This window comes from Aulostomus chinensis, chromosome 13, assembly GCF_037954235.1.
Source record: "Aulostomus chinensis isolate RoL2024-O1b breed Wild chromosome 13, RoL_Achi_v1.0, whole genome shotgun sequence".
Lineage (NCBI taxonomy): Eukaryota > Metazoa > Chordata > Actinopteri > Syngnathiformes > Aulostomidae > Aulostomus > Aulostomus chinensis.
The window spans coordinates 6953019-6978894 of record NC_141332.1 but is presented as its reverse complement, the minus strand read 5'-3'; the positions used below and the strand labels follow the sequence as shown (position 1 = coordinate 6978894).

General features: G+C 48.5%; 2 protein-coding genes across 2 annotated transcripts in view; both read right to left on the bottom strand.

The window, feature by feature from the left end:
- pigg (phosphatidylinositol glycan anchor biosynthesis class G (EMM blood group)) overlaps positions 1-3534 on the bottom strand; it is a 79189-nt gene extending 75655 nt beyond the window's left edge. Inside the window, exons 1-2 of the mRNA XM_086222900.1 lie at positions 2925-3534; positions 2642-2847 (exon numbers count right to left, since the gene is read on the bottom strand). Of these exons, the coding sequence (XP_086079026.1) occupies positions 2642-2847; positions 2925-3078 (360 nt within the window). The 5' untranslated portion in view covers positions 3079-3534. The remainder of the gene's footprint in view (positions 1-2641; positions 2848-2924) is intronic.
- A 4025-nt stretch (positions 3535-7559) lies between these two features.
- guf1 (GTP binding elongation factor GUF1) lies at positions 7560-24431 on the bottom strand. Its single transcript, XM_086222899.1, has 18 exons — positions 24377-24431; positions 23571-24296; positions 23287-23398; positions 22726-22874; positions 20401-20481; positions 20246-20323; positions 20072-20155; positions 19934-19998; positions 19647-19850; positions 14869-15008; positions 14515-14638; positions 13644-13776; positions 12715-12858; positions 12136-12269; positions 11775-11876; positions 8907-9026; positions 8355-8391; positions 7560-8277 (listed from the first exon to the last, which is right to left on the bottom strand). Exons 2-18 carry the CDS (start codon positions 23769-23771, stop codon positions 8146-8148), a joined length of 2040 nt encoding a protein of 679 aa, XP_086079025.1. The 5' UTR covers positions 23772-24296; positions 24377-24431; the 3' UTR covers positions 7560-8145.
- Between the last annotated feature and the right edge of the window lie 1445 nt (positions 24432-25876).

The following is a 25876-nucleotide window of genomic DNA, read 5'->3' as shown; positions in this document are numbered from 1 at the left end:
CACACACACATCTGGGCCGGAGGGCACCAGTGCATCCAGACGGCCGGCCGCTCAAACATCTAAGAACCTGGCGAATGTTAATAACGTTCCAATAAGGTGACATGTGACAAGGTGACAGAACCTCCTCCCAGCAACACTGTGGCTTCAGGGACGCTGCGGACTGTTGAAGTACCCTAGAATATACACACGTTGTGTGTGAGTGTATGTGTGTGTATAAATAAACACACATACATATACAGTATATATGTATGTATGTATGTATATACTGTATATATACACACAAGGCTCTAACCTGACTGTTGGCAAATTCAAACAATTTCCAAGACTAACTAAAAGATATCTGGGAGTAAACATCAATAAAATAAATTATTATTAATCCCCTCGTAGTTGCCACGACCACCCCACACGTTGTACACCGTACCTGGGCTTGTACAACGACGTCTCCTTTGAACTCAAAATAGCTCAGAATGAGTGAGGAACTATGTTTTTCACCACCAGGTCCACCTCATTTTCCTCACGCTCCCTAGTTTTCTCTGCGTCATCAACCACGTAACGCACCTGCCCTCGGCTCCACTTGCTTGCTAGTGTCGGCTATCACCACACACGTATGTAGCTGACACCACACCACCAATTAATGTCGTGGGCTGAACACGTGGCTAATTTAACGTCACATGTGATTGGTTTTCGCAGCAATTGAAAATGAACTTCTCATCGTGGACACATGACTTTTGCGATGTGTTAATTGCACATTTTGATATCGCGATGATGATTAAAATTCGATTAATCGTCCAGCCCTAGTGTATGTCATGTATGTCATGCATGTGTATGTCATGTATATGTATATCATCTATGTCATGCATGTGTATGTCTCTGCAGCAGCAGCCTGACCAGCCTCCAGCTGTGCTGGCCCCGCCCACCATCCTGTCCTCTCAAGCCATCCTCCTCCTGCCTGTGCGCTGCCCACTCTGGACCAATCCCCACCGGCTCCTTCCACACCGCCCATGATCTTCCTGTGATGCATCGCGTACATGACGTGACTTCATTCCCTACTGGCTCTGCTACTGAAATATTCCCGTTTGCATGACACATCGTCCACATGTGACGCCTCACGCTGTATCACACGCTGCTAATTCTGCTGCTGCAAACCTATTTTAAGCTACAAGCTGATAACTTAAGCAAATATTTATAAAAACGTGTTTCCAGCTTTTTGCTTTGAGATTCTGGCATGCGGGAGAGCTGCCAGAGCATCAGTGGCTCCAGCAGCTGCGGCGCTCCAATGCCAGGACCTCGGGCTCCCTATTATACCCGTGATGTCATCAAACATGTCATTTCTAGTGAGTTTTGTTGAGGCAGATAAAGGCTGAAACTGAAGTCGTGTATGGTTGGTGTGGAGCGCTGCGTTGGATCGATGAGGACCAATAAGAAGCGCATGAGGGTCCGTCAGTGGCAGCTCTTAGCTCAGAGCCCACAGGCCAGTGATGAGTCATAATGGCTCTGCGCTTTGGCTCCGCCCCTCAGCTGGGACGGGCCTCTCATCGTCGCAAATCTACAGATTCATTCACTCATCCGGTCACAAGCTGTTGTTTAAAGACGCTCTGCTTCAGTGGTTTCTCCACATGTTCAAGCCACATGTCATGACGTCGACATGTCATCGATTTTCTAACATGTTAATGCACTTTGGTCCCAGGTCCAAACAGAGCGCCTGACTTCCTGGCCCCGGGCTGCTCCAGCCTCAGACATGTCTGCCCCTCTGGGCAGAGGACGACAACCCGGAGAGGAATGAACAAGAAGGTTGGCTGGACCACAGCTGCAGCTCCCACTCATCTCATTACTGACTTAATCTCATAAGTATGTTAGATTATGATCCATAAAACTTTCAATTGACCAGCCAACTCTCTGCATGTCTGCCTCAGGTTCCCTGGTTCAGCACACAAGGACCTTCACATCCAGACTGACTGCAGCGTGTAAAGAGTTCAAGTAGAGGAGTGGCGTCAGTGATTCACCTCGGCTTCATCAGCTTTAGGGCCTCAAGACTCCGTCACTCAGGAAGGGTTCCTATGTGGCCCAAGCACCGCTTCAGTCAGTGAACAGATGACGGATGAGGCGTGTGTTGTAGTTCCCTCAATCTCCAGCAGGAGCAGCCTTGCATTTTGCCTGTTGGACTCTCTGAAGTATCGTCCTTCAGCTGGAGTCCATGACGGACTGGGCTGCCCCCATAAACGCCCAGAGACCACACTACCATCCAACACAGGTCCCTACACCAGCAGGCCGCCCTCAGAGATGGTTTAGTTGACGGACCCTCAGAACCCTGAGCTCATCTCTTAGAACTGTTCCACGAAGCAGAACCAAAACATCCGGTGGAGCTGTGGATCCAACACCAGCGACATTTTCAGACGTGACGTCTGATCCCCTCACTTTGGCTTGTAGGTGGTGTTTCAGAGCGCGACAACTGTGGCATGAACACGCCTTCCATCTCTCATGACGCTGGTTTTGTTATGACGACTGTCAGTTATTCATCAGTGCTACACGCCATCATCAGAGCTGCGGTTCCCCTTCGTTCATCCACTCATGCACTGATTTCTAACTTTGGTCGATCAGCTGTGAGGCACTTGGACTGTTGATGTACTTGTGTGTGTGTTACCTTGATCCTGGGCATGGTGACCGTGGGGGGTCTGGCTCTGGCCACGAAGCTGTGCGAGGAGCCCCTCTCCACTAGGTGCCTGGTGTACGGCATGTTCACGCGACCACCGGGGCCAAACACGAAGTCCTCGCGCAGGGCATCCACCAACATGACCACCAGCCTTTTAAAGAGGGGCCGAACGAGGCGGGAGGAGTTGGCGGAGCTCCCTGTCATTGAGGAAGAGGAGAACGCGTCAAACAGCTTGCAGGAGAGGGAGAAGCAGGTGAGAAGCAGGAGAACTCACCTGTCCGCGGCTCCGCCGGCAGGTCCGACAGTTTGCTCTTGGATGAAAGAGAAGACTTGACAGGAACGGGGAAGAACCCCCGCAGGAAGAGGGCGACCCCCACCACCTCCAGCAGCAACACGAACGAGGCGAAAACAGACGAACGTATTTTCATGTTGACACTCGACGAACCGCGGCGGTCCCACGCGCTCCTGGCCGCTCGCTAACGAAGCAACATGGCGATGCTCAGGAGGAGAGGAAGACCAAAGGGTTCGGACCCATCCAGGTGGGATTCACGCCTGTAAACCCGTTCCACCTGCCTTCACGATCTCATTTCCTCTTTCGCTTCTTCTTCTTCCTCTTGTTCTTATGGCGGTTGGCAACCAACTTTTGGTGCGTTGGCGTCACCGTCTGGATTGGAGTGTGGACCGCAACACACCAGGCACTAAAGTCTGCTTCTCAGCGCTGTCTTCTCCAGGCCTGAGCTGGTCCAGAGAGTCTGAACTGGTCCAGAGAGCCTGAACTGGTCCAGACCTGAGCTGGTCCAGAGAGTCTGAACTGGTCCAAAGAGCCTGAGTGGTCCAGAGAGCCTGATCTGCTGCTGACATGTCCTACTGTCCTCCTCATCCACCTTCTTCACCACCTCCTCCCTCTGCTCCTGCCCCCCGCGTCTCCCGTGCCCCCTCCTCCCCCTACATATTAATAATAATAATAAGCAGAAGGTCCAGCAGCAGGGGGACAGAGGACTGACCAGCAGCTCCAGTGCTTCTGTGGCTGACAGGAGTGGAGCTTCAGTGGAGAGGTCAGGCCTAAAGCCAGGCTGATGGGAGTCAGGCAGGTTGTTCTTCTGACGACGCTCAGAAACTCTGTTGAAGACTGAGCACTCAAGTATTTTGGACAGGAACGGCAGAACTGAGACCAGCCTGCAACCTGGGCCAGGTTGAGATTGGGCTTTTTGAGCAGTTGTGACCAAGCTGCTTCAAAGCAGTGGAGGGCTTGTTCTGATAAAACGCTGCGTTGCTCTGAGGGACTCGGGGGGCTGTGTTTGTGTCTTGGAATCACAGTCACCTCTGCTGTGGAGCAGCTACGAGTCAACACCGAGTCCAGGACTTTGCCAGCTTGGTGAGTGAGAGGAGGGGCCAGTTTGAGGTCAAAAGAGGAGTGGAGCACCAGAAAGTCATTCAACTGTCTTGTCAGTGTGAATGTTCAGGTCTCCCATGGTGGTCAGGGGTGCGCCATCAGTCAGTAACATGTCTATCCAGAGCTCCCCCTGGTGGGCGGTACACAACCAGAACATGGGCTTGGATGACTGCAGTATTTTTAAAGCGTGGTTTTCAAGTGCTGTGTTGTTGCTAAGTGGACAGAGTTTGGTTTGAGTCCAACTGTCTGGAGGGAGGATGTCTGTGCCACCTCCTCGTCCCGCAGAGCGACGACAGCGTAGTGGACACAGAGTGCAGCAGGGTTCTGTGGGCGGATCCAGATCAGAGTGAGGCTACAAGGTCGCGCAGCCATCCAGCAACTAAAGGGTGACTGGTTTGATCCCCACTTCCCCCGGTGACCATGTCCATGTATCCTTGAACAAGATACTGAACCCCTGATTGGTCCTGATACAGACTGGTGACCCGTCCAGGGTGAACCCCACCTCTAACCTGATGTCAGCTGGGATAGGCTCCACCCCCCACCCCCACCAGTGGTATAGAAAATGGCTGGATGGGTGAGGGTGGCCTGGTGCAGCAGTGGTCCTCACTGTGGCCCCCCAGCAAGAAGGTTGTGGGTGGAGCCCCGGCTGCAGCACGGGGTCTTTCTGGGTGAGTCTCCATGTTCTCCCTGTTCCTGCTGGGTTCTCTCTGGTACTCCAGCTTCCTCCACAGTCCAAAGACATCAAGAGGGACCAGGTTAATCCAGACTCTAAATTGACCGTAGGCGTGGCTGGGAGAGCCAATGGTTGTCTGTCTCTATGTGTTGGCCCTGCCATGGACTGGTGACCTGTCCAGGGTGAAGGCTGCTGGGATAGGCTCCACCCCCACCACCCTCAACAGGAGAAGAGGGAGAACATGGAGGGATGGATGGATGGATCGAGGGATGGAGGGATGATGGAGAGGTGATGGTGGAAGGGTGGAGGGACAGGTGGATGTTTCTTCTCCTCACTGATGTTCAGGACGAATGTGATGGCCGATCTTCAGTCTTTGTGTTGCCTCACTTCTGATGTCAAAGACCTTTACTGAACATTGATTTACAGATTTTAAACAAGAAATCTTGCCTTCCATTACCATCAAAAGCCATGTAGTCCAGATCTGCTCATGACTCCATATCCCAGGTTGCATCGCTCCACGGCTCACTAGGAGGCTGAGATTCTTCCCTCCCACAGCTGCAGGCCAGATGGAGGAGACGGGACTTCCACAGGTTCTGAGGGTTCAGCCCCCGCGGAGGAGCTGATGATTAGGAACTCTGTTGTGCTCCACCGACTGGGAACACCACTTTTATACATGAGTAAAGTATTTAAATGATTCAACTCAAATCAGCTGTCAACTTAATGATCCGTTTAACAAATTTACATTTCAGCTCTTCAATGTTGCAGTACACCATGACATGGACTAGTATACCATGCAGTGTTTGCTGATGACATCATCAAACAGTTTCTTCCCACTGCCATGACTCTCCAAAACAGCTGATCTGTTAACCTGCTGCCCTGCTGCATGGTCACACACTCGTGTTCAACTGGACACCCACTCAAGTCTGCACTACATTGTGGACCTGGCACCAACTGTGTTTTTGCACCATTTTTGTACACATCTTTCTATAGATGTATATGCTTTCTATTATTTATTTTTATTCTTCGAATTCCATGAGTGACACCAACAGCCGGAGTCAAACTCCCTGTCTGTTGTGAAGATTCTTGGCCAATAAAACTGATTCTGATCTGCTATGACCATCCTTGTTGGTTAAAACCAACTGAAGCATCGTGGGGGGGGGGGGGGGGGGGTGTGTTTTACTCTTTTCTTCTGTTGCGGGTAGGTTTATATGTCGTCATCTGACAATGTGTCCATGTGCTCAAGATGGTAGAGTCCAGCCGCCACCTCGTTGTGCTGTTTTAGTTTCCTTTGAGATGAACTCGTCTCATCGCACCGTCGCTCCTGAGCGGCGTGAACGGGTGCCGTCGCCGTTGTGAGCTGATGCTCCACTGCCCTTCAGAGACCAGCCGGACTCAGCAAACACTGAGGTTTTACCTGCACTTCAGCAGTGACAAAATGAAGAAAAGTCAGTAGTATAAACTGAGTTCTTGGGTTTTTAGATGTCCAGTGAACATTCTAATATTTTCTGCCATCCTGACTCATACCTGATCGTTTGTCCCAAGAAACTGAGGAGCCAGTGAAGAGGTCCTATGAGGTATGGAGGTGCCTTGTCTCTGGCAAATGGCAAACTGGAATTCGTCTGTTTTTTCCATGTCAAGTCTTTACTTGCTGCACCAAACTACAGAGCATATTATCATGAAGTACTGGCACTGGCGAGCAGTACCGGTACCATCAAATCATAATGATACCCATCCTGGCGGTCACCTGTGGAGGGTTGGGTCGGTGGTGATGATGTTGACACACAGTGTCACTCGAACACTCATACAGGACATGACGCACAAGCAGCTCTCGCCATGTTGCTGCTAGTCATGGGCTGAAGGGCACACTGGAGTAACGGTGCTTCCAGAGTCCCTCCTCAGCTCGTTTGGTCTCAGGGCTACAAACAACCTGAACATCCTGAGTCTGTAACAGTGCTGAGGTGGTGGTGTCGCTTGAGTACCAACCCACTTGGAGCAGTCAAAGTTTGCCTGGTATGCTGGCTCTCCTCAGGATACGGCTGGGTATGAACAAGCGTACTGTAGGGACGTTGCGCATCACAAAAAATATCATGTACCCTATTTGAGCCCTTAAAAATCAAGGGTTTTGTCTCATGATAACAGTAAAAAATTCCTCGTTTCCAACATGAAGCATAAAACCCCGATGAAGCGTTCAGGCTGAGAAGCGGTCCTTGGGGAGAAATGTTTGGGAGAGCTGCTGTGGATACGCAAGTTCCCGCCAACCAGAAACAGCTGTGCTCCACCTGGTGAACATGGAGGGAGGCTCATGACTGTGAGTTCAAGCTGTGACGTGAAGCCTTCAGCGACTCGTTTCAATGATTGAACAAAACTCTGAACTTCCCAAGTGGAGACTGGTGTACAATCGATGAACCGCAATGTTGCTGAACTGTTTGATTCCTAGAAATTCACACTGTTTTTATCCGTGTACTCTTTAGTGGAACTGCTCATCGGTTGTCGACTGGAATGTCAATCAGAATGTCTCTGTGCGACCAGATTCTGCCTCCATGGCCCACAGCAGCCAACATGCAGCTGCGCACCTCAGGGCTCCGGCAGAACGCCCAGCATCAACCAGCTTCAACTGTTCCATCCGCCGCTCTAAGTCCTGCTTCTATGACGACTACAAGGAAAAGTGGGGTAGTTAGTTACTGGTGACCATTGACCAGGCAGACTAACCCTTCTACGTCCACAGAAATGTCAGCTCAGTGGTTCATGTCATAAAGTGACCAAGACGAAGGAACAGATTTGGATTTACGGTCGCGTTGTGTTTTGCACTGATCTTTTGTTCTTGACGTGTTTAATCTTTAATAAAGAGGTGGGTTCTAATTAGCGTCCACTAATCCTTTCTCTTCATTAGCTGGCTCGTTTCTCACCGTCACTTACTGGATTACTTACTGTGCTGTGGAGCCCGACTGACCGGGGTGAGACCAGCCGGCTGTAACTCAGCCCTGCCACAACAGCCAGACACTCAGGTAGTGACGTCACCGCTGTTCTCCTACAACACTCGGCTCCTCAGGCCCCCATCCAGGCAGTGCCGTCTCCCCAGGCAGAGGAGCAAGTCCCTGGTGAACTCCTGTGCAGACTCCTTGTAGGGGCACATTGATGTCGGGAAGGTTCAAAGTCTCCTGCGGTTTCATTACATAAGTCCTCCCAAGACCTGGACAGGAAAGCCCTCCTCACCCCGGCCTCGGTCCAGGAGAGGCAGCAGCAGGACCTTGCACACGCAGAGGCTCTAGCAACTTAACTTGCCTGTCGTCCGTTCAATGTCAGAGGCAGAGGAGGAACTGATGCCTCCTACAAACCAGCACAAATATCTTTTCATTCAAGAAAGGTGCCAGAGTTTTTAATAAAGAGATGTTAAATACAATCAGACAACACTATGAGCGCGACTGCAGTTTAGTCCTTCCTCTTCAGAACTTTCACGATGGTGTCTTTGGGGATGGCCACATTGCCAACGAGTCTCATCCTCTTCTTGCCTTCAGCTTGTCTCTTCAGGAGCTTCATCTTGCGTGAGATGTCACCGCCGTACTAGAAACAGACCCCAATTCACATTTTACACTCAAACAGAAAACTCACAAATATTCATTTTACTTGGATTTACTTACACATTTCGCAAGAACATTTTTCCTGTATGCCTTTATCCTGAAAGAACCACAGGCGGACACATTACTCATTACAGGCATGGTCGAGGTTGTTGAACACAGATGAGTCACTGTCAGAGCTGACATCACCACGGCAACTCTATAATTGCAGTCTCTATGGAAGACTTGATCACAACAGGAATAATAAGGGCTATGGGGCACAGCTGTGTCTCCTTTTGGCAAATGAATCACACTCAGACTCAAGTGTGAGGCGGAGCCTGACCCAGGTCAGCCTGGCTCTGAGTTACTACCTCCAACGGGAGGTCATGTGATCACCGAGGAAGCTCATGTGATGGGGAGGTCATGTTTCCAGGGACATTTGTTTGAGCGTAGCCAGGGCTGGGGAAGGACAGATGCATTGAACCTGATGAAAAATGTCCTTTTTTTAGACTTTGGTTATGGCTGAGGTCCTGGTGGCAGAAGTCTGCGACCTCTGAGTGCCTGCTGATGTCTGAGCGGCATTGTGACAGGCCCAACTCTTAGAGGCCTACTACACAGCACAGGACTTATACTCACGTCTCTCTAGCGATAACATTATTTCCAATCGCTGCCTGAACAGCAATCTCAAACATCTGCCTTGGTATGGAATCTTTGAGCCGCTCACACATGCCTTTCCCTGCAACGTACGCCTGGGTCCTGAAATGAACACACAACTGTCAGATTCACAAACAAAAACCCTTTCACGCGCAGCGTACATTTTCAGAATAAAGCAGAAATAAAAACCCATCATTCCTCTAAGGCCAGGGCTGCATGAGCTCTGTCTGGATTACAGCGCTGTTACCAACTGGCCTTTCAGAACGTTTTACTGGAACCGCAGATGAAGGACTTAAAGACAAAATTTATTGAAAGAGTGACACCTGCTGGAAAAAATATATCACATCAACACCTAACCCTATTTAAAACACTGGAAACTCTATGAATGATGACCAGCAAGGACAGAAGCTGTGACTCCATGCCAGGGTTGTCATACACGTCTTCAGTGACGCATGAGCCTTTTGTCTTGAAGTGATGGAGCGACTCGGATCAAATCATTCGGCAGGAATGTCTTCTGTCCACCAGTGTCGCAAGTGTTTTAGGGAGCCACCGTTCACAGCAGGACCCTGCTCCAGACCATAATTACTGTTGCTAATCACTCCTGTGTTTACTGCACCATCACATGCCAGCTGCTGTGATGGTGCAATCTGTTCATTCAAACTTGATTATTTTCAACTCACTGCCACCTGATTTTATTAGAAACATGCAAGATCAGATAACGGATCAATCCAGCATCTGCAAAGATATCTAGATAGATAAACTCTCTGCTCAAGGCAGCAGTGCAGACCTTCAGGACGGCTACAAGAACCTTGGGATCCCCCAGGCTAGTGGAACCATGAGGAGGCTGAAGGAGGCCGGCCACAGCCAAACACCTCCATAGAGTCAGGAGGTCCTGAGAGGTCCGCTCAGTGGGAGGAACCGAGTCCAAGCCACCAGCACGAAGCCCTGCCAGACGCAAGATCCCTTGCTGAGAGAATCAGCTGCCAAAGGAGGAGGTGGAGGCCCCTGGTACCAGGACCAGGAAGCTCCTCACCCTGCAGGGAGGGTTCCACCCAAAGTCCAGCACCCTGAAACTGGACACTGAGAGGGGCGAGGCAGACCCAGGACAGGTGAGTGTCAGGGCCACAGTCTAGGACCAGACCACCAAGATCCAGGACTACATCAGGAAAATGTCCCACGAGATGAACTGCTGAGTGAAAACCTCAGGCAGCAGGAACCTGATGCTGCAGAGGAGGAGGAGGGACCATCATGGAGGAACGTGCCCCTGCAAGGCAGGAACCGCCTCCAGGTAGAAGAAGAGTTTGATATCAAGAGTCCTACCAGGGGCTGGAGAAGGCTGGACTGGAGACACCACAGATGCTCCACTCATGACAGCACAGGACCAGGACCAGGACCAGATGGATAGAGGCTGTGGTCTAGACCACTAGACAGGTCCTCAGGAGCAGGCTGGGGTCTAGACCACCAGACAGGACCCCAGGAGCAGGCTGGCCCAAGACGCTTGAGACGATTCAGCACTTAGTAGCAGGAAGAATGCAGGCAGGAAGAGCCTCCATGGAGCACCAGAACCAAGGGGCTGCATAGTGAAGTGAAGGTCAAAGGTCAGGATTGACCCTCCTAATGTGGTGGAGAAAAATCCAGCTAGGATCCTGGGGACTTCCAGGTCCAGACAGACTAACTGGTGCTGATGAGAGGAGGGACCAGCATGGATGCTTCCAAACCCAGTGTGGGTGACAAAGAAACAACCTCTCACCCAGTGGTACAACATCCACAAACGGCGACTGCTCTCAACTGGAGACTGATGAGGTACAATGAACAGGCTCCAGCGAGGAGCAGCCAGGACGACAAGTCAGAGATGCTGCTGCCTTCTTCAACTGTTATTAACATTTCCATGTTTCCTCCATTCTGTGTTATAAACTGTTTTCTTCTCTGTAACAACATCTCCTGCACGTCTGCCCCTCCTGGTGAGGGATCCTCCTCCCCTCCTCACCCTGAGGTTTCTCAGATTTTTCCCTGTTAAAGGTTTTCTATGGAGTTTCTCCTCAGTCGATGTGAGGCTCTGAGGGCAGAGGATGTTGTTATGATGCCATGAAGCCTGGAGACAAACTGGTGGTGGAAACAGGCTACAAAGAAAACTGCCTTGCCTGTGGCAGGACTCCCGAAAGCTTGTCCAATGGGTGCCATCACCCTAATAACTACTGCTACCAGTGCGTTGACTACACTTCCTGCTCCGGTATTTGGTGCTTGTCTGGGATACCTGTCACTTTAAAGTTCATAGAGCTTGTGAAAGAGGAAATGGTTGTAACAGCTGAAGAACACGGACGACTATGTTTGACTTAGATTTGTTCCAAAGCGATTCTTCCTGTAGTCCAATTGACTGCTACTGTAAAAATGACCCAGCTACAATAGCAGCCCACTGCAGGTCTCAGTGTTGCCAGGGCAACCTGAGCTGGCTGATAGCGCTATGACTGAAGAGTCGGTTGCCTGAAAGGCTGATTGTGAGCTCTCACAGCTTCAGGCAGCAGGTAATGTGCATGATGAGTCCTACAGGTGAGCCAAAACCCCTGTTACCCTGCCTGGCTATGGTCCCCGGGCAGCTCTGGGTCTAAGGATGAGACTCGGCTCAAAGAGCACATGGCCCAGCTATAGATGGAGTCTAGGGGTGATGCAGAACAGACAAGCACAGCACACGGCAGTACAAGCTTGATCCTCCTAGTAACTACCGTCAACAGGCTGTTTCATCCAGCGTGTCAAACACGTTGACTGCTCCAGTAACGACGGACCACATGACAAACACACGTCAACTCATGCAGGTCTGACGGTTCTCCCCATCTGCCGTTAACAGAGCCCTACCTGTGTATTATTGTGCTGAGCTCTTCCACGGCAGACCCATTCAGCAGAATATCCATCTTTACCAGATCAGCAGCCTGGTAGCCTGCATTCTCATAATCAAAGCTGTGGAGGAGGACATGACGATCAGGTGACAGGGGAAGACAATTCTAGACTCTAACTGCCTGTCACTCAAGACATCGACACATTATAAATGTATTTTACAAAGATGGTTCAAATACACGTCATTTTTGGGGATTTTCAGTTCTAATCTCTAATTTAATGTTGCTCTTTTCAAGCTGCAAACACAAACTCCCAAAGGTCCAATGAGGACTATGACTGAAAGTGACTGAAATGATCATTCATCCATTGAGATTAATTTTACCTGGCATATCCAGAAGACAGCGATTTCAGGTGGTCGTAGAAGTCAAACACAATTTCATTCAAAGGAAAGAGATACTTCATCATGATGCGGTGATCATCTATGTACACCAGATTCTTCTGGATTCCTCTGCGGTTCTACAGCACCACAAACAACTCCAAATCAATAGTACTTCCTTGTTTCTTGGATGTATTTTCAGTATTATTTATCAAATCAGACTGAAAACTGAAAGTACAAGGCCAAGAAATGATTTTGAAATCTTTCCCAAGGTATTGAGCTTTGACTACAAAGACGTTCTCAGTTCAGGGGCGAGTCTCCGCGGAGGATCTCAAAGAGTTCCTGAGACATTGCAATCGTTAGAATGGGACGGACCACCCAGAGACATTACATTACAGCCTGCAGCTGACGCCATCATGGACGCAAGGAATCAGCCTAACGCATCCACAGCTTCTCTAACTTGAAATCCATTTCCACTCGAATGTTGAGAGGCAGACATTCATGTCAGCTGCTTGCTAATGATTCCTGTAGAAGGATTAAATGGAGGATAGACAGAGGCAAGGATGTGTTCAGAGGTGATCTCACCAAGCAGAGAGACATGATCTTCCCACTGTAGGTGTCTGGCATTAGAATGGTCCCCAGCACCATGGGCTCCAAATACTGGGACACCAGCAACCTGTCTGGGAACTGAGCAGGGTTCACGATGGTTATCTCCTCACTGCCAAGCTCCTGGAAGAAGATCCAGTAAGAGGGTGACTACTGATGTTCCATTTGTGCTTTTATTTCTCACAAGTGGACAAATGTCGTGGTCTTTCAGCAGGTCCCGCTTCAACGAAATGACTCCAAATAAGGCAGCAAGATGCCCTAACCCAATTTGAAGGATGTCCCTGTACCAACCAGCTCCCAACTCTGAACTGAAGGCCAGAGGGGACCCAGCTGTACCACTCTGTGGCTCTAGAACCCCCTGCCTGAGGAACTGCAGTGTGCTACATCAGTATCTTCTTTTAAATCCTTCTCATATTATCCTTTTGGCTTTATTTTGTTTTTTAATCAAGTTTTCAATCTTGAATCATCAATCCTTTATTTTTCTCACCTACTGATTTTTCTGTATTCACACCACCAAGAACGCTAAGTTGTCAGCATCATTCTGCTTTTATTCAGATTCAGAAAACTTTATTTATGCCGGGGGGCAATTAATAGAGCAGAGAGCAGTGCAGTTGGTTAGCAGGATTACACAAAAATGAGGAGGCTGAACCTGACAGATGTAGTGGGGGGACACAGCAAGGTGAGCCTTGTTCTTCTGGGGTGGAGCTGTTTTTCACACTGGCTGAGATCTATGTGCTCCCAGTGCTCTGCTGCTGATTTTGCTTTTGCAACACCATATTAACATCTTTCTGCAGCAAGCGAGCGACTCCAGCCTGCCTCCATTCATCATCAATTTAAAGAGTCAGTGGAAGGTTGCCTGTGACAGCGCAACCCTGACTTCTACTGTGAGAGCAGAACAAGGCTCTTACCTTGATGAGTTTGGCTGAAGACAGGATGGCCTTGTAGGGCACAGTGGGCGCCGTCATAATAACAGAGGCGTTGTACTCCTGCTCCAGCCTCTGATTGAACACCTCCATATGAAGAAGACCCAGGAAGCCGAGCCTGCAAGATGACACACAAGTTTGAGAATTAACACTCATTCTAATTACAAAGACTTCAATTTTTAGCAACTCTGTCGGGGAAGATTCTCGGCCATCCAGGTCTTGGTATCTCGTCAGTGCTGTGTCGTAGGCAACTGGACTGTTTCAGTTTTCATAAAAATGTTTTTCCTCTCATCAAGAGGGTTCTTCAGTTCTAGTTTCTGGTGGGGAGTTGCAAGCTTTTTAGACTCTGAGTGGGTGTTACCTTCTAACAAGAGCCGTTGCCTCGACCAGTGTGTTGGTGGTTTGTTGGTGGTTTGAACCTGGATTCAACCATTATCTATGTGAGTCGTTCGGGCCAGTGGGGACTCCAGCTGTGAATGGGTGTTGAGGTTCCGGGGTATCAGGACCATGTTGTAGGTGGGGGACAGGTAAGGCTCCTCTTTCAGGGATGGGCACTCCAGTTTGACAGAAATAGCTTCCCTTACTCCTCTTTCAAACCATCCGTCCTCTCAATGTGTCTTCAAGGAAACTGAAACAGTCCAGTTGCCTACAACACAGCGCTTACGAGATTTCAAAAACTGTCTAGCTTGGAAATCTTACATTTTGTCCATAGAAAGTTGTTTCTTGGCATATAAATCATAGAATGTGATGTCTAAGTTAAGAACTCCTTAAATTTGCAGAATATCTGTTCTGCAGCAACTGTATGTCTCACAAAGCCCCCCACTTCTGCTCTAGCAGTGTTCTAGGTCTACCTGACCTCCAGCCAGCCCCCAGGGCCAGACTGCTGTCTCTCTGCACAGTGACGCTTGAGTCATTCAGGGTCAGTCTGTCAACGGCACTGCGAAGGCCGGGGTATTCTGACTGGTCCGTCGGATACATGCCTGAGGAGCAGAAAACTGCACATCAACACAATTCTACTCATTTAGTTATTGCGAGTACCCACTGCACCTCCTCTACCAGCTCGTGACACAGGGAGGGGACTTCACCTCTTAATCAGATCCGTCTGTCTCATGTCTGCAAGTGGTGTGATTGAGGAGTTTCTCTCAATTTAAGCTCTTACTGTTTTACTGACAGTGAATTTATGTAAGAGGCAGATGAGGACAGTTCTCACCAGCGAAGACCATGGCTTTGGCTGGTTTGAAGCCTGGCAGAGCTTCCGCAGGCCGATCCTTGAGGTAGAAGGTGTCACCGATTTGGGCCTCCTTCACGTCCTTCATCCCTGCTATGATGTAGCCCACCTGGCCAGCAAACCTGCACAGCAGTCCACCACAGTCACACCGGTACAGTGACAACCAAAATCACAAAGCATTCTTTTATTTATCTCCCCTGTGAACCGGGGGGAATTACAAAAGGCTACATGATAACTCCGTCGGCTTCACTCTCATTTAAGCAGTTCTGGGCTGCAACAGACAGAATGAGGATATACTGGACCAAAACTCACTAATACAGAATAAAGATGACATCTTTGGTGAGGCAATGTCTGTGTGAGAGGTGCATGAGCGTAGCAACAATGTTTCTACTTTATTATATACACAAATATATAAATTACAGCAGTGAAAGTGCTGGTGGAAACAATCTTCATCCCTTCTGAACATGTGACGGATCCATGGATGTACACAGACTAAATTACTTAAGATCCACTCCCGATGATGTTAACCTCTCCAGAACCCTGAAGAACATTGGCACGGTGAGCTTTGGAATATAAAACTATAAAACAGCACTTTTCTTTTCAGGCAAATTCTCCACATTTGCGAACCTGGTCTGAATCAGCGATTACATCAACCGTCAATTCCTCAGCACCCAATTTAGAACTCAGTACATCTATCTCACACCTCTTTAATGTACCGTCCTAAAAAAGTTACTCTCCAACATCTACAAGACAGTGATAGAGACAGACACCCCTATGAGGCTACCACCTGCCAAATAGGAATCAGATCTTTCTGTTGCTACCGATGCCAATTTCTGGACCCAAGGCTGCAAAAATACATTTCTCATGACCAAAAAAACTAACCTGCAATTGATACAATTTAAGGTTATCCACAGGACTCACCTCCCAGGACATACATTATTTTGCATGGGCTTCTCCTCAGACATCTGTCCCCACTGCCCTCAAAACTGCCTGGACACCTGTATTCATGCACTCTGGCACTGCAACCTCACAAAACAATGTAGGAATTGACTTAATAGAGAGGTCAGAGGTCACAGGTAGGAGCCTCAGGAAGTATTTTATGAGTTCCTGTGGCCACCTTGACCTCAAGGCACAAAAGGGCAATAGACCAGGATGAAGGGGGGAGTTGAGAAGCAAATATTTAACAGGTCTTATTTCCTATATCCTATAGTCATTGCTTTGATGTGGAAACCATCTGCCCTTTGTTGTTGATGGTATCAAGGTTGGGTCATTGTACAGATCAGCAGAGAACATTCAGCAGTCTTGTCTCCATGCTGCATGGATTAAAGAGACTTGATTCATCACACCGAGTCTGTGATTCTTCAGAGAATTAGCAACTCTCAACGATCTACAAGGAGAATTTCCCTTACATTTTGGCGACGAGGATGGGATGGACGCTCTGCTGACTGACACCTGCACTGAAGGTCAACTGACGGCAAGAGTCTCATAGGACTCAGGGAAAGTTCCACTCCGACAAACGGAGGACAGGATCCCGCCTGAGGTCAGGAGCGGGTGGCGGACAGCAGACGCTCCATCTATTTTTTAATGAGCAAGTACGGTGTTATGAATCAATCTCTACACGAGTTGTGTAATTCCTGTGTGGTCGCAACCTTGAGTTGCCATGTAATTCTTGCGTAGTCCTGGAAGTTGGAGGTAAAAAGAAAGAAAAACTAAAAACTAAAAAAGACGAGATATCTATGCAGCAAGAGGCTGTTAAAATGTTGATTCACATGAAAAGAGCTCATTTTCTATATATATATATATGTCACAATGTTGTGTGTTTGTCTACGTATGTGGTATGTGTTATTAAGAAATAGTGAGGAGCTCTAGATAATCCTTTTAGATATAACCTGAGATGGAAAGAAGAGCGGTTGGTGCTAAGGTCATTAAATATATATAGTAATAATATACTAACATTATATATCATAATATAGGGTGTCCCATCACAATAAAATGGGCGTATGAGTGAAGAACCTATGAGAATAATAAGAACAAAACTTTGTTGTGACTCATTCAGTGTCTAGTATGTTCTCATACTAAAGGGGTACGTTGCTCGGACTTTGTCGTCCAAACTACCCGGCTGAACAAGTTACTCAAAGGTAGAGTGTGGATGATAAGATCCAACCATACTTGTATGGGAAGATCAGGGTGATTGTGGAATAAATCTGTGTGACTGATGAGCCCAAATTGAGAGTCTAAAGCACTCCTGTCCCAGTAGTGAGTCGGGTAGAATTATGGGGAACAAAACGGGGAAACTAAAACCATTACCTGACCCTCTTACAGGTCCTGCTAAAATAATGGCAGACAAATGGGGAATAAATGTGGTTGAGGATGTTCCACTTTGGCACAATGCTACTCAGGAGGTGTTTCCATTGAAAGGCACATTGAGCACTGATTGTTTAAGGAGGTGTAGAGTATTGTTAGAAGAACACATGAAGGGAAAGAAAGTAGGAAAGAAAAAGATGGACTGGCAAGTTTATCAAAGGTGGGAAGGAGAAGCAGAGATAAGAGAAGCTAAGTCGGTAACAGGATTGATGTTGAAGCAAGAAATGAAAGGAGAGAGTACGTGTGAAAGAAAGGAGAAAAAATGTAGGGCTAGAAATCAACAAATGGCTCTGCCTCCTCCATATGCTGTCTCCACGCCTGCAGCCCCCCCTCCAGAAACACTTCTCTACAGGGGACCACCGCTGCAACTGAGCCCCAACAAGGAACTTCTGCAGAAAAGGAGGAACAGACAGATTTGTACCCTGACCTGTCTGTTCTCTCTCTGACTCCAAAAACCCAGCAGACTGACATTGGTTCTCCCAAGAAACGTAGAGCAGCATCTCTCAACTACTGGTTACGGAGTCAAGAAGATAAAGGGGGTGTACCACAAATGCCTATGATGATGCAAATGCACATTGGGATCCAGATGAACTGAAGGAAATGGCTGAGGAGCTACCTGATCCACAAAAGACTGGAGGTGAGAAATGGGTCATAGCTATGCATCAGTTGTTGTCTACCAGCAGGGGGGCCAACAGCATCATGTACCAAGACAAAGGTCTCACCAGACAGGCAGAGGAGGAGAAAGAATGAATCCACAGCCTGTGGGTCCAAGGTGGACGGATGGGAGGTTGAGATGCTACAAATGCGAAGGCTATGGACACATCTCAAGTAACTGTGCTACCCCAGACAACTTCCAGCAAGACGACTCCTGGCCACATGCGCCACCTGCAGGACTGTCTATCCATTCCCCCGGACTCCCAGTGACACAACCATAGGAGACAGCGGACGCAGGTCAGAGCACTGAGCAGCACATTGACATAAGTACACACCCTGACACTCACAGCAATGCTGATAAACCAATTATCACATACCATCAATGCATGCACTTAACATTAGAAGAACCGAGTTCGTGATTCCTCCGAGAATTAGCAACTCTCAACGATCTACAGGGAGAATTTCCCTTACAACAATTTTGGAAGAAGGTCACAGGGTTACTGTCCACTTTCTTTGGCTGCTGCATCCCAAACTCCCCGTGTCTCTGGCTGCTTGGACACCACTACAATCAACTTGAACAGTTTTAACAACACAACCTTGTTGGTTGGGTTTAATCTGTTTGACACATTAGAAAGGCCGGCTATATAATGGTATTTTAGTTGAGTTATTTAAGAATTATTTTCCTACACAGGAGATCGAGGCAATCACGCCGACTCTATTCAGCACACCTGTCGCTGGGTGATGGGTTTTTGTTGTGCTACTCTTTTTACAAGTTAGAGGATCTAATGAAATTTGATATTTCTTCTAGTAAGTTGCAAGCTGTTTTCTTACACAGGGAATCTATTATGTGGGTCATATAGAGCTCTAGGTGCCAGGGGATGATTCACCATGTGTTTTTATTTTGACAATCTTTTTATTAACATTAGAAAGTCTTGTTATTCTAGCTATTTATTTCAATGAGTTATGAAAAAACGATTTTCCCTACATGGGAGATCTCTGTTGCTACAGCAGTTCTGCCTGGCACACGTGGGAGGACTTCGTTTTGGTTTGTTGACCTGTGTTTGGGAATGCTTTGATTTAATACCTGGAAATGTCCCACATGTGCTGCTCTTCACTGTTAAACATCAGCAGAACAAGGAAGCCTTCGTCAGTGACATGGAGTCAGTGTCGTGCTTTTTTTAATCCCTCCTCCTCCCCCACTTTTCCCCCTTCATGAACTAATTGAATTTTAACAGAATAGAAGTCCACGTGTGGAGGTCTGTAATGTCTGTTTTAGCCCGGTGTTTAGCTTTGCTGTATACAAGTGATGAAGTGCCACAATTTAAGTGTTAACGGTTCAACTGTAAGCTGATGACTGCAAACCTGAATGCGGCCCTGTATGCACTCAGCTGCAGCTGCATTTGTATGTGTTCAAAAGAGGGAGAAAGACAAACCCAACAGCGTCAAAACAAAAGAAAAAGATTTTCAACAGGAATCAGAAAAGGGGACCCCAAGAACAGAGCCAAGGAAACGACTGAATCTTGTTTTGACTGTTTCAACTGTGCTGGTCTCATGTATCTGGTTTGTGTATCAACAACTGAATGTTATTGCCACTGCAGTCCTGCTGGGATGTGACAGCAGACACGTCGCTGCACTACTGGGACCGCCGCTGTGTATTATGTTTTGCTCTCAATCAATGACACACTTGGTCAGCTCCAAAGTGGTGAGAACACGTGTCAGCAAGTTTGCACAGGTTAACCTACAGTGTCTGCGTTGGCTGCTCCTCTGGCCGGAGAAGCCCCAGTTCATTGACCTCATAGGTTTTGCCAAGATGTGATGAAACAATCTTGTCCCCCTTATTGACCTGGCCTCCAAACACAGCGATGTTAGCCACCACTCCTCTGTAGTGGTTGAAAGAGGAGTCAAACACAAGGGCTTTGAAAGGGTCATCAACATTTGCCATAGGCCTGAGAAGAAAAGAACAGGAGACTTCAGGGTCAGAGGTCAAGCATGTCTCCCTGAAGAAATGACACCCGCTGGAGCTTCTTACGGGGGAATCCTGTCCACCACTGCTTGGAGGACCTTTTCAGTGTTTGTTCCAAGTTTAGCTGAAATCTGAAAAGGATGCGTTGAGAAAATCAGAAATTTACTGTGGAACACAAAAGGCAACGCATGTTTTCTAACTCACCCGAATACAGTCCTCACGAGGAATATCAAACACCTTCTCAATCTGGGATTCCACACTTTCTGGATCAGCATTTTTCAAATCAATCTGAGGGAGACGAACATCCTAATACAATAACCTTCCATGCTGCAATGGAGAACAGAATAAAGGTGTGATGAGAAATAAGCAGGAATGTACCTTGTTGATGATAGGGATGATGGTCAGCTGAGCTTCAAATGCCAGGTAGAAGTTGGCCACTGTCTGGGCTTGGATCCCCTTCAAACGCCAAGAGCACATCAACAATCAGAGTTGGTATAGCATCCACAGAGGCAGCTGGAATTCAGGGTTTGTACCTGATTGGCGTCCACGATCAACAAGACCCCTTGGCAAGCAGTGATGGATCGAGACACTTCGTAGCTGAAGTCAACATGACCCTGAGGACAGAGAGGTGTACCGACGTCAATGAACAATAATCCACTGGTTCTCTCTGTCCATGCAAAGTGAGTTAGAGGGATCAAGAACCAGAGTGTTGTTTTAATTCCCTGAGTTTTTGTTGATCTCAAGAAGATCTTTCTTGCCCTGCATGACATCTGGGGCTCACATATTTTAAGCTGGCGACAACAAAGCTGTCCAAACATTACACAATCATGACCAGCTGGAGCATTCTGTTGAACCCCTTCACAGCCATGCTGAACCAGAGGTATTCTAGCTGTTTTTGTTAGTGCCGATCAAAGAGTTTATGGATGAGCAAGCATGTTGCTGGATGAAGGGGACAGTGGAGGACTCTGCATGTGAGAGCTCTGAGGCAGTCTTTTGTTCCAAGTCGCAGGTCTCCATGAGCTTCAAGCTAAAGACATCTGGCAGGATTTTTCTGACTTCTGGGGACACCGAGAAGTCAAGCAAGGAGAGAAAGTGTCTAGGTGAGCTAAAGACACCTAACGTTTGGTAACTGAGAGGAAAACTACATTTCTGGTGGCAAATCCACTTCCAAGACAGAAGTCAGGGCCCAATAACACTGCTCAAAAAATTAAAGAACACTTTGAAAACACATCAGAACTCAATGGGGGGAACAAATCATGCTGGATATCTACACTGATACGGATTGGGTAATGTGTTAGGGTTGAAAGGATGCCATATCATTTGATGGAAGTGAAAATTACCAACCTACAGAGGACTGAATTCAAAGACACCCCAAAAATCTAAGTGGAAAAATGATGCGGCAGGCTCCTCCATTTTGGTTTGGCCCCCATGTGCTTGTACGCGTCACGAGGGCATGTATGGCGTCACATTTACATCACAAGTCCACCACCAGCATGGATTACACTCGCGAGGTTCAATGTGTGCGAGGAGCGTAATACAAGCACGTGGTGGACTTTTGGCGTAAATTTGACACCACGGGCATGCTCCTAATGAGATGATGGATGGTGTCCTTGGGTATCTCCTCCCAAACCTGGACCAGGGCATCACTGAGCCCCTAGACAGACAGAGGTGCCAACCAGTGTCTTCTACAGCACTAGTGTCCTTTTAGACCACCAATTTCTTTCTGGATAACTAATGTCCTTCTAGATTAATGGGGGCCTTTCTAACCAATCAGTATCATACAAGAGCACAAGTGTCCAACTGGACTTTTAGGGTCCTTTAAGTCTGCGAGCATCCTTCTAGAACACTGGTGTCCTTCTAAACTAATAGTGTCCTGGTACACCGCCCATGTCTTTCCGGAGCACGACTGTCCTTCTAGCCCACAAGGATCCCTTAAAAAAAAACCCAATGTGTTTCTAAAGCACTGGTGTCCTTCTCGACCACTGATGTCCTTCTGGATCCTTGGTGTCCTTCAGAAACACCAGTGGGTCATCTGATGAGTTGCTGCCCTCAATTCTTAAGACTGTGCTCGTATTGTGGCAGGTCCACAGTAAACAGAACAGCATCCCTCTACCTGTTCAGCGACTATAGAATGATTGCTGTCTGGACCACAAACCTACTGGACTCCTGTAGCTTTCAGGCTGTCCTACATACGTCGTTATGCTCATCTCTCCGTATGCAAATGAGTAAACGGAGAGCTCACACCTTCCTCAAGACACCAGCTTTTAAAAACATCACAATGGCTGCTTCTGCCATGCAGTTGTGTTCTGGGTTGAGACTCGGCGAGAGCAGTCGCACTCCTCCTCTCTCCTCCTCTTCTTTCTGTCTGACTGTCATTCTTTGTCTCAACTTCTATCCAACACAGCTGTGAGCTCTCCACCAAAATTAATCATGGAATTGATCAGCTGGTCTCTCAATGCTAGTGACACCATTTTTCGACAAGGAAATCAGGATCGGAGGAACCTGCCTGTCCGCATGGAACCGACCCTGCGGGCTACGTTCTCGATTCCTGGGGGAGATGGCGTATCGCATGCTTGACACCTCCCTCCGTGGAGGACATCGAGGACCTCTACATATTTGGGTTCATTGTTGTGGGGCTTCTCCTCCTCAGACTTGGAGGTGCCCTCACATACCACAAAATTGGCAAGACGCTGGCTGCCACCAGATGTCGATCTCCACAACTGACCGTCATTTACAACGCAATTATTGAGGCTGGCAGAGCGGAGCAACAACAGACTCTTGAACTGAAACGCAGGATGGAAACCATCTCGGAGCAGTTGGCCGCTAAAGGCGACTTATACTTATACTTGTGGACTCACTGGTGTGTCAATGAGGTTCAGGAGGTGCTGCTGGCCCAGGTGGTTGTAAAACAAGGAGGCAGTCTGGGCCTTGACAGTTATCCCTCGCTCTCGCTCTACCTGGAGCTTGTCCAGCACCTGTTGGTTCTTCTCAGCCTTTGTGATGGCACCTGGAGGTCAGTAAGACAGCCTCATAAACAGACCATTTATTCTTCAGGAGCTCGAGTGAGAAGCAGAGATTTAGTTGGTGCTGACTAGATACCGTAACTCAGTGGTTCCCAAATGGTTGGATGTGCCCCGGGTGAAGGGGGCACAAATGAATGCAATGTCTAAATCAATCCAGCACCAGCATCAGTCTCTGAGTTTCTGGATCAGCATTTTTCGAATCCCCCCCCCCCACTGAGACAGTCTGAGAACCACTGCTGCTTCTACCTCCTTCTTAGCTTCTACTTCTTCCAGAGACAGAGAGCAGGCCACAACCTAAACTGGCGTGTATGAGACGCCCCATGGTTCTGGCCTGCTGTTCAGAGTGATGACACATAAATGCAAGCATCCCTGGGGGAGAGAGCCAACATGCGGGACCTGTCATTTCCAGCAGCCTGTCAGCCAGAGTGCTTTTCCCGTGGTCGACGTGAGCGACGATGCAGAAGTTCCTGATTCTGTCCACGGGGAACTTGGCCATGTCGACGACGTCCTGTACGATGGAGACAGAAGCCTTGAACTGACGGACATCTCCTTATTCTAGCGTTCCATTTTTCATCTTTCTTTCTGACTCTGAATGTGGCAAGAACACGAGCAGGACTTGGATCAGCATCCTTCAAGACTCGGTTCATCGTTACCCTTGCCGGACTCTCACGTCCTCCTACCTTGTCCGCATGAGTGCTGAAGCCCGCCGCCGCCAGACGGGAGCCGCCGGGTAGCTCGGGGAGTCTCTTCACCCACCGCCAGTGAGTCAGCACTGAATAACTGACGTTATAGTTGCAGGTTATCCTTCGGGAGGTCTTCGGGAGCAAAACAACCCGGGACACGAGCGGCTCACAACACCGTGAGACCAGGGAGACCGACATTCTCAGGGGCAGGCTCACAGCACGGCAGGGGGCGAGCCGGTTAGCACGCTAGCTAGAAATAGCTAAGCCGGCTAATATCACCGCGGCGGCCCATCGGCGACCAGACAGAACCGTTTCCCACACCACCGCGCGCTGGCGCCTGGCCTGTTGAGTCGCCGGGCGACGGTTCCCTGGCAAGACCTCTGAGAGACGCTGTTCACCTTCTGTTTGCAGCTTCCGACATCCTCCTCTGTGCTTCCGGTACACGCAGCCACCGTTCCCGGAACAAGTTGTGCTGGCTCGAACGGCGGGTGGTGTCCATACGTTCCACGCTCCCGCCACCTAGTGGCTGCTCAACGCCATCACACGCGTCTGGAGCAGTGACGCGACCCCGAACCGATCAGTGTGGCCAGTGCCCCCGTTCGTTATCCACCCTTTGACGGTTTCACCTTCACGAGGCAACCGAACGCGTGTTGTCATAGAAACAAAGACAGTGCCAGCTTCCAGGTCGTTGTTCCAGGGCCAGAGACTGACGTCAGCTGCCAGCTGTTAAGTGACATAATAAAGGAGCTAACAAACAGAGTTCGAGGAGGAGAGTCACGATTTACATGATCCGAACACCTCACCTGTGACCCAGGAACACGATCCACCAGGGTAGGCATCTCTGGGCCAGCCGGAAGTGGCAACGACTCAACCTGTAAGCGAAGGGATAAAAATGGACCCGAGTTGCTATGACAACAAAGTTAAACGCTTGCACAGGAATAGACGGTATTGACCAGAGATAGAATCCTCCTTCACCCGGGGTTCTGCCATGATCCTCTTGTGCTCCACATTTGAGACGGTGTTCTGGGGATGGAAGTCCCAGTTCTTCTCACGAATTCCTCACAGCTTTTTAAGTTGAGAGCAGAGGACACTGACATTTGTAAATCAAACGGAAGACAGTGTTGACATGGACACATGGCTGAAAATATAAATCCCTACATCCATCTAGCATCCATCCCTCCATCCATCTAGCATCCATCCATCCATCTAGCATGCATCCCTCCATCTAGCATCCCTCCATCCATCTCGCATGCATCCATCCATCCATCTAGCATCCATCCATCCATCGAGCATCCATCCATCCATCTAACATCCATCCATCCATCGAGCATCCATCCATCCATCGAGCATCCATCCTCCATCGAGCATCCCTCCATCCATCTAGCATCCATCCATCCCTCGAACCATCTAGCATGCATCCATCCATCCATCTAGCATCCATCCATCCATCCATCTAACATCCATCCATCTAGCATCCATCCCTCCATGCATTTAGCATGCATCTATCCATCCATCTAGCATCATTCCATCCAACCCTCTAGCATCCATCCATCCCTCGAACCATCTAGCATCCATCCATCCATCGAGCATCCATCCATCCATCCATCTCGCATCCATCCCTCCATCCATCCATCCATCTAGCATCCATCCATCCCTCCATCCATCCATCCATCTAGCATCCATCCATCCATCCATCCATCCACGAATTCATTTTTTATGATCTTATTTATTGTTGAGGACCGTCCTCCTGGTCCGGACTCTGGATTCTGATCTGAATCCTCAGAGTTTCTATCAGTTTAGTTCTAAATCAGATCAAGTCATGACTGGAGGGGACTTCAGTATTCATGAGGATGTTGATAACCACAGTCTGGTGCTGCATTTCTCTCTCTCCTAGACTCAACTGATGTCCATCAGTCTGTCCATGAACCCCCTCACTGTCCCAACCACACCTCCACCTCCTCCTAACATGTGGAACTGAAGCTGAACATCTGGTTGTGTTTCCACAGAACGCTTTTATCAGACCACCAATCAATCACTTTGGAATTTGTACTAATCAGCTACACTCCACTCAGGAAAACTGTAGTTTCCAGATGTTTGTCTGATCAGGCCACACCTGGATTTAAGGAAGTGGTTCCATTGGTGCTAAATTCAGTGTCATGTCCCACTGTAACAGAGGGCGCTGTTGTCCACCTTAGTCCCTCCCAAACTGATCATTTTATCCATAGAGCAGCAGGCACCTTAGCAACAACTCTGGACTCTACTGGCCCACTAAAACAGAAAACTATGTATCCAAGGAAACAAGC

What these genes read in the sequence shown, in the direction of transcription:
- guf1 (XM_086222899.1), bottom strand. Translation starts at nt 23,771, where the DNA reads ATGTCGGTCTCCCTGGTCTCACGGTGTTGTGAGCCGCTCGTGTCCCGG. An exon ending in TCAGCACTCATGCGGACAAG is followed by an intron (nt 23,399 to 23,570) that starts GTAGGAGGACGT and finishes TCCATCGTACAG; the next exon opens with GACGTCGTCGACATGGCCAA. An exon ending in TGAACCTCATTGACACACCA is followed by an intron (nt 20,482 to 22,725) that starts GTGAGTCCACAA and finishes CTCTGTCCTCAG; the next exon opens with GGTCATGTTGACTTCAGCTA.